This window comes from Somniosus microcephalus, chromosome 3 (genome assembly GCF_052327205.1).
Source record: "Somniosus microcephalus isolate GS21.2 chromosome 3, FLI_Smic_1.0, whole genome shotgun sequence".
Lineage (NCBI taxonomy): Eukaryota > Metazoa > Chordata > Chondrichthyes > Squaliformes > Somniosidae > Somniosus > Somniosus microcephalus.
This window is the reverse complement of record NC_140989.1, coordinates 269098054-269113205: the sequence shown is the minus strand read 5'-3', so window position 1 is coordinate 269113205 and position 15152 is coordinate 269098054. Positions and strand designations below refer to the sequence as shown.

Sequence of the window (15152 nt, the reverse complement as noted above, 5' to 3'; positions counted from 1 at the left end):
GAGTAGGAATAGACTGGATTTTAGGCAGTTCTTCTTTTCCCAGGGATTAGTGAGCCTCTGGAATACACTGCCGGCTGGCGTGGTGGATGCTGACTCTTTGCCTGCCTTCAAGAGGAACCCAGTTCTTGAGCGGGGCAGAGATTGCAATCATACAGAAGGCGAGTGATTTTATAGATGGCACGTGGTCCATGTCTCCTGGATGGGTTTCAATCACCTCAGGGGGTCAGAGAGGAATGTTCCAGAGTATTTTTTCCCCTATTTGTCCTGGGTTTATTCTGTTTTTTGGCTTCTCCCAGGAGCTTACATGGCCGAAGGGGAGGGAGGTAAGGAAATGTCTAGTCATGATGCACCAGCCATCGGGGTGTGGGGCATGTTCGACAGACCAGCTGGTCTTTTCCTGCCTGTCAATTTTGTATGTTGGTATGCGGGTTCCAGCTCCATATGAAACAGGAAGGCGGAAGAAAAATGAAGAAAGAGTACAACTATGGTTTTAAAAACATTTAATTTAAACTTATTAAAAACAGAAATTTTTAACCACTGATTGACAAATCTGCAGGAATTCCAGACTTACCTTTACTCCCTGAATTAAACCATTCATCAAAAACGTATGCTTGGGAAATGTCTCGTGCAAGACCTAGGGAAGATATGAAAAGGTAAGCTAACAAGGTGATTATTTTATGAGAAAAATTAACAACTTCATCAAGCAATTTGGTCTACACATCAGCATTACTCAAAATGGTACAAATTTATATTGTTACTATAGTAACTTGAAATAAAATAAATTCCCTCTGCAATAATTAAAGTCCAAAATTTGCAGATTTATTTTAATTCTGCAGGTTATAAACCTTCAAACTACATTAGGAGAACCTTTCTTCCTTGTTTTTCCTTATTGGCTTAGTGCATGAATATACACCAGAAAAGTTCCGGGTTCAATCCTATGTAAGTGTTGAGTTAATAAACCCAGCGATGGCAGCGGCTTAGGTGCACTACAGCTGGCCTCAGTGACCAAGTCAGTGTAAATAAAACAGATCTTTGAGCCAAACTTCACTAATACATATATTTTTATCCCTTGCACGGCAGCAATATGACATCTTATTCTGTAAAACAGCCTACGAATTTGATGCCACTAATTGAAAATCGTAACTAACTATTGTGCAATGGTTGCAGGCCAACCTAGTCCAAAGTGTAGTCCTGCTGTGAAATTCAGCAAATCAATTTAATAGGAGGGAAATCCTGATGGCAGCTACTTCAAAAATACTTGTTTATGGCGAACTGGATGACATAGTGGGTTTATACACTGGCCTTTCAGCTCTGAGACCTTGATTTAAATACAGCTCAAACAGATGGGATGAAAGTCTCCATTATCTGCAACAGTTCTACAAAAAATGAATTTGGGCAGTCTCAATCCAAAACATGATCCCCTAATTTGGCACTTATTGGTAATGTCACTTACACCAGCCCAAGGATGGTTGGTGTGGGAAATGTAACAAATGCCACACTAGTGCTCTTCTGAGTTTGTGGCAGTGTAGAGGTAGCTTTATTCTGCATCTGGCAGTTTGTTTTTTAACCTGGCCTAGGAGTGCTTGATATTGACAAGGAATGCTTGAAATGGAAAGTGTTCTATTGTCTATCCTTCACCTTCAGCACAATTTAAAAATGTGTTTTGCCCCTCACCATGCAGCTCAAGGATGGCAGACTGATTACAGGGCTGTATTCCATCAAACTTCAATTGTAAAACTTGAGTGACCCATCAATGGGTCCCAAGATTAGATTTCTGCATTGTAATTCTCTACACAAAAATGTGTTTTATTACACCCTTTTTCAATAATTTGCTTCCTTTGAAATTAGGAGTTAATTTCATGATGTAGCATTGTGGGTGATTTTGAATGAAAATTACAGAAGATTCCCCACCTCCATATAATATTTTGCAATTATTTTTACTTCCTTGTGTTCAAGGTTATCTTTTTATTCCATGACAAATCTATAATTAAAGTTCTCTGTAAAGTCTGACAGCATAAAAAAAAACAAAAAAAGGGAAGTATATATATCATAGTGACATTAATAAAGGGGATCAAGGCCAAGCGGTTACTGTCCAGCATGGATATGAATGTTGGCAGTCCGTTTTTACATCAGGACTGGTCTCATCTTGTGGCGAGCAGATTGTACTTAATTAATAATATAGAACAATGCACACTGGAACATTGGTGTGGAAGTAGACCAACTACATAGTCATATGAGCTCGGTGGGGATCCTCACTCCGTCCTGTCATCAAAGTGCATCCTTTCTCACTTTCTAATCAATAAACCGATAGATCAGACACTTTAAATTATGGAATTTACATGGACAAATTATACTTGTGAAGTAGTTTAAAAAATGAATGGTATTCTGTAGCCTCATTACAATACTGCTAGCTGGACACTAACAAGGCTGATCAACTGGCTGTAAGTGTAGCAATCGATTATCTTTAATTTTTAGCTTTCCCTCTGATTAAACCAGACAGCTTGATGGGACATAATAACTTACCCCCAGTGTTGGTGCAGTCAGCAGGCCCCAAGCAAAAAACTCCAGAAATATTACTATCACAGCATGGTATACACTTGGTGCACCTATTCCTTGAGGCTGTAAAAAAAGATTGTGTAGCATTTAAATATAAGAGCTTTCATTACATCACTGGAATCTACTTGCTATTTTGGAACCAACTGCCCCACTCAACAATCAGACAAGCAATCATTTGTGTAATGGCCAATATTAACGTGGAGTGGTGGGTTCCAGTCTGGAGATATTTATTGCACCGATTTTCACTGGGTCCTCTGTGAAGTTTCCAAATTGTTTTAAATCAATGATGAGCCCTCGAACAGCAGTGCTGCCATTTCCATTCTTCAACATTATTTCGATAAACAGGATTATATCGGAGTTGATTAACTGCTCCAGTACTTTGACAATGTCAGAAGCTAAGTATGATTACTGCATTTAGAGATCTTCCCTTTGCTGTGATTATGATTTGATATGGACCTTAAACACCCACCACATTCTGAGGAAAATAGGGTAGCCTGATCACATCCTCAGGGCTTGCCCCAAGGCTTCTGCCTAATTAGATAATCGGCTCCTTCTTAAATCTCTTTTGAATGTGATGCCTGCTGCTACTTGCCAAATTTCGCAGTGAGGTTTCCTCGATGTCCTTACAGGAAAATTTTGATAAGACTTCTTGCTACCTGCTGCGCATGCATTCTGTGGAGGCTGGCCGAGAGGTTTATGTGCTGCCCCACAGGTTTCAAGGAATGCTGATCTCGATCAACGAGGTAAAGCCTTGTCTTCTATAGGAATAGTTGTGTGGAACTGGGCTAAAAAAAATGGTTACTGCTGAGAATTTAATTCTATATTTAGCATAGACTTCTTTTTATTGACTATGATACTTTTAAAAAATATGGATTAATTCATCGGGCAATTTTTAATGTGTTTTGAAAATTCAGAATGTCACAGGAATGGGGTTAGATGTATAGTTAATCACATTTAAATGAAGTAACTAATACCTTCTAAAGTGTGAGCAGAAATTTAAATTTGACTTTGCCTTGGGGGGGGGGGGGGGGGCGGTTACCCTCCAATTAGGGGCACGCGCCCTCAATCTCTTTACACCCTCCTCCCACCCAAGTGTTTGTAGGTGCCACCGTGACAGAAATGTGGATTTCTGTTACCAATGAACGGTGTAGGGTTCTTCTCAAAAGGTACATGTAAATACTAGTGTGATCTATAATAGGTTTTTAACTTCCATGTAATGCTAGCTATTGCTTTTACATTTGTAATGTGCCATTGACAACAGGTGCTCGATACTCCCACATTATCTGTTTTAAAGGAAGTGAATTCTGTGCCTTCAACAGCTTTCAGGACCTGATCTATCATGGGTTCTAAAAGCTGCAGTCAGAGGCAACGCAAAACATGGGCCTCAATTTTAATGGCTGCCCAAATAAAGAAATAACTTGCATTTATACACCATCTTTCACATCCTCAGGACTTTTGAAGTGTAGTCCCTGTTGTAATGCAGGGAAATGCGCCAGCCAATTTCCACACAATAAGGTTTCACAAACAGCAATGTGTTAAATAAACAGATAATCGGTTTTAGTGCTGTTGGTTGAGGGATACATGTTGAACGAGACTCGAAGAACTTTGCTGCTTTTCTTCCAATAGTGCCATGGGATCTTTTACATGCTCGTGAGGGCAGACAGGGCCTTGGTTAAAATCTCGTGTGAAAGTGCAACGCGCTCTCAGCACTGCAGCGTCATCCTAAATTGTGGGATCAAGTTTCTGGAGTGAGTCTTGAAACTACACTCTCCTGACTAAGAGGCTAGAGTGCTACCACTGAGCCAGGGCTCAGTTATAATCTAAGCCATTTCCACATTATGGAACATTAACTCAAATCTCTTGCCAGCTCAGACTCAAACAACCATCCTAATTCGAGATGTGATGTTTCCTCCCACGTTTTAGCCAGTCCAATTTTGAATTGCAGAGATAAACGAGAGGCATTAGTTGCCATGTCAAGGTCTCACCGCAATGCTGTACAACACAGCAAAGGGGAGCTTGCATTTGAGATACTCAGAGCAGATGTATAGAGCCAAGCTGGATGACGTCTCTTCCCCATAGAAGTAATGTACCTAATCGGGAGGATCTTCCAATTATTCATAGGAGCAGCAAAGTGAGGAATGGGTAAAAAGTCAGGAGCACACAAATTATTCTATTATATCCGGAAATGATTCCATAGAAGATAGGAGCAGGAGTAGGCCATTCGGCCCCTCGAGCCTGCTCCGCCATTCAGTGCGATCATGGCTGATCCTCCAAATTCCGTACCCGGTCCCTGCTTTCTCCCCATACCCCTTGATCCCTTTAGCCTTAAGAAATATATCTAACTCCTTCTTGAATATATTTAATGAATTGGCCTCTACTGCCTTCTGTGGTAGAGAATTCCACAGGTTCACCACTCTCCGGGTGAAGAAATTCCTCCTCATTTCTGTCCTAAATGGCTTACCTATCCTTAGACTGTGATCCCTGGTTCTGGACTCCCCGACCATCGGGAACATCCTTCCTGCATCTAGTCTGTCCAGTCCTGTCAGAATTTTATACGTTTCAATGAGATGCCCTCTCATTCTTCTAAACTCCAGCGAGTACAAGCCCAATCGACCCAATCTCTCCTCATACGTCAGCCTGGTGAAACTTCGCTGAACTCCTTCCATGGCAAGAACATCCTTCCTCAGATAAGGCGACCAAAACTGCACACAATACTCAAGATGTGGTCTCACCAAGGCCCTGTACAACTGCAGCAATACATCCTTGTTCCTGTACTCAAACCCTCTCGCTACGAAGGCCAACATACCATTTGCCTTCTTAACCGCCTGCTGCACCTGCATGCTTACCTTCAGCGACTGGTGCACAAGGACGCCCAGGTCTCGTTGCACTTCCCCTTCTCCCAATCTATTGCCATTCAGATAATAATCTGCCTTCCTGTTTTTGCCACCAAAGTGGATAACCTCACATTTATCCACATTATACTGCATCTGCCATGCGTCTGCCCAATCACCCAACCTGTCCAAATCATCCTGGAGTTTCTCGGCATCCTCCTCACAGCACACACGCCCACCCAGCTTTGAGTCGTCTGCAAATTTGGAGATATTACATCTAGTTCCCATGTCTAGATCATTAATATATATTGTGAATAGCTGGGGTCCTAGCACCGATCCCTGCGGTACCCCACTAGTCACTGCCTGCCACTCGGAAAAAGACTCGTTTATTCCAACTCTTTGCTTTCTGTCTGACCTAATGAAGTTTAAAATTATTGTGCGATCGATCTTGTAATGCCGCTGGTTCCATTTTACTACAATGCAAAGTCAGTCTGTGCCACACACTGCCTTTGCCTTAGGAAACAGCACACTGCAAAGCACAGGTGAATATAGACTGAGCTCCAGTCCACCCACATGCAAATTGCCAGCCCTAACAAAGTAGTGAGTGCGCTCTATTTTTAACTTTTTTTTTTCATGCTACAGGTTGCTTGTGGTGGAACTATGAGCAGCACTGTCGCCACCATAGCTAAATGAGACCATACAATGTTCCTTACAACATTTCTTCTCAAGCAAAAAGTTTAAAACAGGCTTGAAGACAAAACGGATTTAAAAATATAAAATCAGCAAACAAATGATGAGTAAAACAGCTCCTTTGATGCACTCCTTTCCTCAATTTTGTTTTTCTTAGACGTGGAGGTGGCACTATTATAACTAAGGCAGAACACCAAGCATATTACCATGTTTTATTTCTCATGACTGCTCTACCAAGTTAGTAAAGCACTAAATTCAACCAAACTCCACTTACTATTCAGGGCAAAGATAACTACAGAAGCACTGCTTATAAATAAGCCAAGCCACTGGGCTTTCTGGGCTCTTACTACCAGTTTTAAGCTACCAGCCTGATGCACATGCTACATTTCTAATGCTGCAAAAATCTTCAAAACATTCACATTTGATGTTTACAATGGCCTGATGTGATCTCCACACCCCTTATGCAGGAAACTACAAATCCTTTCTCTCTCAGACAATCTAAAATCCAGTATCTAGATGTTTGATCTTTTACTGTGGAGAAAACTAAAAGATATGTCTTGATTAAACAGTATGTTTTCTTTTTGAACAGCAGCCCTGGGGTTTGCTAGCAACTTTACCTCAGAGACTATAAAAAAAAGCATTTGCACATCTGATCAGAAGATGTAGCAAGAAAATCTGTAAAATATCAGGAAATGTTACCATATAAAGCGTTTCTCTGAAAATGTTAGTAAAGTTTTAAACTTGGTAAAACAGCATACATGAATAAAGATACAAGTTTTACTAAATTTCTGAACATGCGTAAAACAACCAACCATAAAAAAACTCAGCTCTATCATTTACCGTAAAACATTTTACTGCCAATCAACTGCAAATTCATCAGAAATATTAATTTTGTTGTTGGAAATCTATTGTAAACAGTCATTGGTCTGCAAACTCTGCCCTATGCATTCAAGCATTAGATCCGATGCAAACAACATCTGCTATTAAAAGGAATTGTAGGACAAGACAATAAAACCTGAAAAGAGCAAAGCTGCAGGGAACATTTTGAATGCACTTACTTGACTACATAGTGATGTCCAGATGGTCTATTTAACTGAGGGCACAATGTAACCACCACACACTTTCTCCCCAACCATTTCAAATGCTACCATTTTGCTTTCTATTCAAGCAATAGATTGCTGCCTATTACTCAATATTTTACAACTGCATTCCTTCCCTCAGAAAAAAAATCACATACAAACTAAAACAGCTAATCCTATTCAGACCAAAGGCTATTGCACAACCTCTTGCAATCATTCTTGCCCCATCCTGACATTTACCTCCCACACAAACTTTCCTAATGCCTCCACTATGAACTACCCACCCACGCAAATGAAATTTAAATGAAGAGAAAATGTCAAAAACCGTCACCAACTCTCATGCAGTTGCTGGTATATACTTAGGGTACCTCTGCACCCAAAAGTCACATGGACAGTTAATTCAAACAATCCTGTGCAATCAATAACTTTTCTGACTTGTGCATGTAGCAGATATTGTATAGGACGGCAGGAAGGAGAACTTGTATTTATGTGCCATCTTTCATGTCCTTAGAATGCTACAAAGTGCTTCATAGCCAGCAAGTTACTTTTGAATTGTGGTCACTGTTCCAAACTAGGCTCTTCTTCCAATGATGCCATGGGATCTTTTACATCTACCTAAACAGACAGACTGGGTCTCAGTTTAATGTCTCATCATAAAGACGGCACCTCCAATGATGCAGTATTACCCTCAGCACGGCATTGGCGTCAGCCTAGATTAAATGGGGCTTTAACCATAATCTTATGACTCAGAAGCAAGAATGCTACCAGAGCAAAAATGAAACTCAGAAAAGATTACAGGAAGGATTTTTAAGAACATAACCTTTTTACACTTACTAATTTACTGCTCGATCTCGTGACATTGTTCATAGTGAGTCCTCCATCCCGACGTGTCTTTCATTCGGACCTTTGTGTATTTCTCTCCCACCTGTTTTCTGTTTCTTTCTCCCCAATCATGCTCTATCGCTTCACATCATGTTTCTGTCACTGGATATGTTGCCTCCATCTCTCGCCTTCAACCTCTTCTCCTCACCTCTGCCCACTTGCCTGATGTCTGTGTCTGCCACCCAGTTCTCTCTTTTGTCCCTACTCAGTTTTTCAGCCATAATTCTGGAATATGGCCAGAAATCTGGCAAGGACGATCTCCTGTGATGCTCATAGAAAATCGGATTTTTTTTATACTAACAGCAGCAGTTTTTTATACTAACTATTATTCTGTTGTTAAACGTGAGTAGTGTCTGAACTTGTCTGTATAAAGCCCCAAAGTCTAATTGTAAATATAGACGTGCTGGGATTAGGATTAAACGTTTTTTTGAGAGTGAAATGTGCAGACTGGAATGTTGCTTTTTAATTTCTAATAACCGCAGTGAAATTGAGTGTTTCTTTCTCTTTTGTTTATACTTCTGATACGTTGGTGTCTGTGACATGGGTGCATGCTGACGTACTCTGATATATTAAAAAGGTTAATATACTACTGCATGGCAATTTGAAAGTACCAACCTATGGCAAGGTTTGCTTTAAGTAAGGAAAGTTTTCATCTAATTTCTGACATCACGCGAGCCTCTCAGGCACATTTCTGTCTTCTAACCACCGTCAGAAACTTGATTTTTTTGACTAAATCTATGGTTGTGGATGGCAGCAACAGTTTACCTCCACAACCCGGGATACAAGAGCCCGAGAAAAACCGGCCAAATGGTATCGGCAGCGGGAGATGCAAGAGGCGGAGCCGGGTGTGGGCCTGGGTCCGGCTCCGGTAGAAGGTGCTGCAATGACTAATGAGCAGATTCACACTGGTTCGCGGCAGTGAGAGGTTCGCTCTTACCCAACCATATTTACAGCCTTCCCCGCTAAATGCTGACAACATAGCCACTTCCCCCGGTGCATGGAAGCCGGAAGACCGGCGGTTAATATCACTGCAGCGAGGCCCAAGCCTCGGCTCGGCCGCCTCAATCAGGCCTATCCAACCAGGCTTTCCGCGCAAACCCGTCGGCTGGAGCCCGCGGAAAAGCGGGCCCCGACCACCGCTCGCCACTCACCGTGCCTCCATCTTTAATGATGATCTTCTTGGCCAGCATAATACTGCGGTGAAGCCGCTTCTTCTTCTTGCTTGGCATCATGGCGCCATCCTGAGGCCGCGCGCCGCCGCCATGGTGACACCATCACCCCGCAACCGCACTGACATCATATCGCACGATCCCGCCATTGGCCCCAGCGCGACCACATGACCAACAACCCCACCGCCCACCTGCGTGATGTCATGGAGGTTACCCCAGTTCATTCAACCAAGATAACAACAGGAAAAGCTGGAAAAACTCAGCAGGCCAGGTACCATCCGTGGAGAAATACAGAGTTTACGTTTCAGGTCGAAACACATCTTCAGAACTGAGAAAAAAAGCAGGAAATGAAACAGATGATAAAGCAAGTTGAGGGTGGAGAAATGAGGGAGACGAGATGGTAATAGGACAGATTGAGAAACAAAAGATGGCTCCAGATGAAGTGTGAAATGCGTTAATAGAATGTTTTTCTTTCCCACATGGCAGTTTTCAAAGAAAAGGCAGAAACCAAATGTGTGGATAAAAAAATATATAAAGATGATAGGAGCCGAGGTTATAATCTGAAATTGTTGAACTCGATATTGAGTCCGGAAGGCTGTAAAGTGCCGAAACAGAAGATGAGGTGCTGTTCCTCGAGCTTACGCTGAGCTTGCATGGAACAATGCAAAAGCCCGAGAACGGTGAGGTCCGAGTGGGAATGGGGCAGTGAATTAAAATGACAGGTGATCGGAAGCTCAGGGTCACCCTTACGGAGTGAACGAAGGTGTTCATTCAACTGAGGCCGGCAGGCGCTTCAGTGTCTGCGGCTGATGCCTTTTCTTAAATAAAGTGATTAGGAAAAACTGTGTTGCCACGGTGTCATCAAAACTAAAGTGTCCCCTTTTAAAAGGGGACAATTAGTAGAAAAACTAAATAATAAAACACAGAAAACTTAGAAAATTTAATATCGCCTATGTCAGCAATGCACTCTAGTCCACGTGGTGCCCACCGGTCAGGGGATAGCCTCAAGCGTACCAGCGGATACAGGAGTGCTTCTGCATTTGATGCTTTGTGCAGATTGTTGTCCAATATAAATGTCTAGCTAGTCAGACGCATAGACACGATGACAGTTTTAGTCACGTGTACTAGCTTTAGTAGAAAACGCCTTATCAACTACATTTACCTGTATTGTGTGTAAGTAAATATACACAACACATCATCTTCTTAGGCAGTCCCTCTGATGAGTTTGCAGGTGACTGATGAGTCCAATGCGGGACCTAGTCTCTGTCACAGGTGGGGCAGACGGGGTTGAAGGGGGAGGTGGGTGGGGTGCTTGGGTTGACGTGCGCTCCTTGCACTTGGCTTCCGCTTGCTCCCGGCGAAGAGACTCGAGGTGCTCGGCACCTTCCTGGATGCTTCTCCTCCACTTTGTGCTGTCTTGTGTCAGGGATGTTACACTTTTTCCAAGGAGGCTTTGAGGGTGTCCTTGAAGCGTTTCCTCTGCCTACCTGGGGCTCTCTTGCTGAGCCGGAGCTCTGAGTAGTGCGCTTGTTTTGGGAGTCTCGTATCACGTATGCAGACAATGTGACCCATCCATCGGAGCTGATCGAGCGTGGTCAAAGCTTCGATGCTGGGGATGTTGGCCTGAGCGAGAACACAGATGTTGGTGCGCCTATCCTGCCAATGGATTTACAGGATCTTGCGGAGGCAGCGTTGGTGCTACCTCTCCAGTGCTTTGAGGTGCCTGCTGTACATGGTCCATGTCTCTGAAGCATACAGGAGAATGGGTATTACTACTGCTCTGTAAACCATGAGCTTGGTGCCGGGTTTGAGGTCCTGGTCTTCAAACACTCTCTTCCTCAGGCGACTGCAGGCTGCACTGGCACACTGAAGGCAGTGTTGAACTTCGTCATCGATGCCTGCCCTTGTTGACAGTAGGCTCCCGAGGTATGGAAAGTGGTCCACATTGTCCAAGGCCTTGTCGTGGATTTTGATAATCAGGGGGGGACAGCACTGTGGCAGGGGCAGGTTGGTAGAGGACCTTTGTCTTATGGATGTTTAGTGTAAGGCCTATGCTCTCGTACACTTCGGTGAAAGTAGACGATGGTTTGGAGTTCGACCTCAGTGAGCGCAGACACAAGTGTCGTCTGCATACTGTAATTCGGCGATAGAGGATGGGACGACCTTGGATCCGGACTGGAGGCGACGGAGGTTGAACAGTTTCCCGTTTGTTCTGTATATTAGCTCCACTCCAGGGGGGAGCTTACTGAGCGTGAGATGGAGCACTGCAGCAAGGAAGATCGAGAAGGGCGTTAGTGCGATGACGCAGCCTTGCTTGACCCCGGTTCATACGTGAATTGGGTCTGTGGTGGAACCATTGGTCAGATCACAGCTTGCATGTCGTCGTGAAGCAGGCAGAGGATGGTGACAAACTTTTGAGGGCAGCCGAATTTGAGGAGGACACTCCATAATCCCTCACAGTTGACAGTGTTGAAGGCCTTTGTGAGATCAAAGAAGGCTATGTACAGCAGTTGGTGTCGTTCCCTGCATTTCTCTTGTAATTGAAGATCATGTCCATTGTGCCCCTTAGTGGGCGGAATCCGCATTGCGACTTTGGGAGGAGCTCTTCGGCCACTGGGAGAAGGCGATTGAGGAGGATTCTTGCGATGACTTTCCCTGTGGCAGACAGCAGGGAAACTCCTCTGTAATTACCGTAATCAGACTTGTCACCTTTCTTGAAGATGGTCACAATTATGGCATCTCAGATCCCCTGGTATGCTCTCCTCCTTCCAAATAAGAGAAATGAGTTAATGAATTCACGCCAGTAGTGGTTCTCCGCTATGCTTTAGTGCTTTGGCGGGGATTCCATCTGCTCCTGAGGCCTTGTTGTTCTTCAGTTGTCGGATGGCCTTTTCAACCTCTTGCCGGGCTGGGGTTGTGCGGAGATGGTGGCAGGTAGCATGCTGCGGGATGGAGTTGAGGACACTCGCGTCGAAAACAGAGTCTCGGTTAAGGAGATCTTCGAAGTACTCCTTCCAGCGGGCACTGACTGCGCCTCTGTCCTTGATGAGTACCTCTCCATTCTTGGCCCGCAGTGGGGTAGGGCCTTGGGTGCTTGGGCCGTAGATGGTCTTGACTGCGCTAAAGAATCCACGCACGTCGTGGTTGTCGGGTAGCTGCTGGATCTCTTGCGCGTTCTCCACCCACCATCTGTTCTTTAGGTTGCGAGTTTTTTGTCACTATTGAGTGCAAAACTTTCCAGTCTTTCTCTTTCACCTGTGTTTGGAATTCTGGCACGTATTTCTCAGATATCGCACATTAGTGCAGCATCTAGGTTTGTGTACAGCATTTAATAACCAATAAGCTATGAAGTAAAGCACACACAATGATCCAAAAATACGTGCACACGCTACTTTTTTCTTACAATTTTACCAACAAACGCGCAGAGGTTAAACTACACATGTATGGGCCGTGCAAATGAGTACTGAGACCACATGCCCAACGACAGTGTCTATTTTTAATCTACAAGTTATACCTGCATTTAGCCACATCTGGATTCCCAATTATCCACAAGTGGCTAACATATTCGACAACACTGCTGTAGCTAAATCCAGAATTGGACATGGCTTGAATCGGTGGCAAATTACCTTAACATTAGCTTTCCGCCAATTAAATAACTAAAAAGAAATTGTTCCCACTTCCAAATTTGACAGCAAATGTAGCAAGGTAGATGATAAAAGAAAATTTTCAACTTAAAAAGGACAAAAAAAATGTTGGAATAGGTGGAATATATGTTAATTAGTTATGAAAATAGTGAAATTAAACCGTAGGAAATAAAGGAAAAGACAATGTGCACACAAGTGTTTATATTTTAAAACATATGTAAATAATGCTTTCAGTGTTTACAACACCATCCTTTATGACTGCAAATTATCCCCTCGTTCTTGCTGTGACTTTCAAGATGATTTGGCAACTCCATTATCCTCCATAGTCCATCTTCATGGTTCCAACTTTTATCTTTCCCAACACAGTCAGCATAACCCCTGCAATGGCTTCTCCTGCACCTGATCATCTCTGCTATGCCCAAAGGTTCCATTCCTGACCCCTCTGATTCCTCATCTGCATTCTGCCCCTTAGTGACATTTTTCATCAAACATGGAGCTGTGCAGAGTTAACTAATCTCAACTGGAACAACAGTTAGGAGTGTTATAAATGGTCTCAATATCCTTGAGGCACTTAAAGAACCATTGCCGAGACTAGTTCAGAAATAAAGGATGAAGTCAGACATTTTCCATTGTTTACTTATTTTATGGTAAAAACACACTCCTCACTTGTCAAAGCATTCAAAAACCAGTATAATGTGGTTGTTTGTCAATTTTATTTTGCAATCACAACCCAGAACATACACCATTATCAATATTCAAAAGGCCCTTGCACAGCAAGAAACTTAATTTACTTAATAGTTCCCAAGTAGACACAATCTCTGATTACAAATCATTTGAACATGTACATTTGTTACACGGTTCATTGACTACAAATTATACAACGACAAAGTAGAAATTACATCTAGAAGGCAATCTCAGATAGTTTGACAGATCTGAGGTACATTAGCAGCTAAAAGTATTGTAAAAGACTCCAAGTTCTGGTGATAATTGTGCTTTCATATTTACAATTGAGTTTACAAAAGGTTAATATGTACCATTAATTTTGCCCAAAAGTTTACCCAAAAGTTGGAGCTCAGTAAGAGACTGATGGAGAATGCTGTGAATAAGATATTCACAGGCAAGGGTGTTACTTTTTTTTAGATAAAGCATCTTAACAGTGTGTTACTGCTTTGAGCATGAAACATCCATAGCTCGCATTAGAACTCGACACCATTCCTGACAATTAAAAGTGACAATTACACAAACAATGGATGGTGCTGGGAAATCACCCAAGAACAGTGTTAGGATGCTCAATGTCAAATAAACTAAAAATAGTCAAAAGGTAAATATGTGTAAATGTAGGAAGCAAATATATATTCAATGTTTCCGTTTCTAATGTATGACGGTAATTCAGAATGACCTGCTTTATTTCTATATATAGGCAAAGGCATAAATCCAATAAAAGATGAACAGTAATACAAAAGCCAAATACTGCGGATGTTGGAAATCTGAAATAAAAACAGAAAATGCGAGAAATACTCAGCAGGTCAACAAGGTGAATAGGATTGCTCAAGTTTGTGTGGGTGTAAAATTATGCCAGGCCCAGAGGAGGAACTGTGTTTGGAGGTAAAAAGGATCATATGTAAACAGAAGCAGAGCACAGCTATGATTAGGATCCAGAGTCTCTTTCATCGGATCAACTGCATCTAAGGAAGTTATACTACATGTAGCAGTTTAACATCACTATAAAACTTGAAGCAATTCAGGGCTGGCAGCCCCAAATTACACTACTAGCACTCCATCAGCAACAACTTGCATTTATATAACACCTTTAATGTAGTAAAACGTCCTAAGGTGCTTCACAGGAGCATTATCAAACAAAATTTGATATCATTCTCTGGTCAGGGAAAATGGAGCTTCACTTTTCTCACCGTTATCCAAATGCTGGTTAAATTTAAAGCCAAGGAGCCACGGGAATATTAAAATGATGAAAGAAGCTTAAGATATCCCAATGCACCTCCAGTTGCTGTTATAAGGTAGCCAGTGTGAAGATTAAGTCACGAGAGACTACCTCAAAGTGATCACAAACCACTTGCCTAAATACAACTTGGGCAACCTTACACCTGAATTACATTACACAGTTGCGCCAATGAAAGCTGAACCAACTTTATATTAATGCAAAATGTGTGGCATAATTTGATTAACAAAGACAGAAAGGATACAAAACATTTGTATGGTCATAAAATCTAATGTCCATGTTTAGAGTGTAGCATCTACACACTGTCTCCACGCTACAAAACTACTAATATAATTATGGCTGTC

At 42.4% G+C, this 15152-nt stretch overlaps 1 protein-coding gene across 1 annotated transcript in view; it reads right to left on the bottom strand.

The window, feature by feature from the left end:
- Positions 1 to 9345, bottom strand: part of slc71a1-1 (solute carrier family 71 member 1-1) — a 31357-nt gene extending 22012 nt beyond the window's left edge. The window contains exons 1-3 of the mRNA XM_085982480.1: positions 9190 to 9345; positions 2524 to 2619; positions 572 to 634 (exon numbers count right to left, since the gene is read on the bottom strand). Coding sequence (XP_085838606.1) covers positions 572 to 634; positions 2524 to 2619; positions 9190 to 9270 — 240 coding nt within the window. The 5' untranslated portion in view covers positions 9271 to 9345. The remainder of the gene's footprint in view (positions 1 to 571; positions 635 to 2523; positions 2620 to 9189) is intronic.
- Positions 9346 to 15152: the final 5807 nt, after the last annotated feature.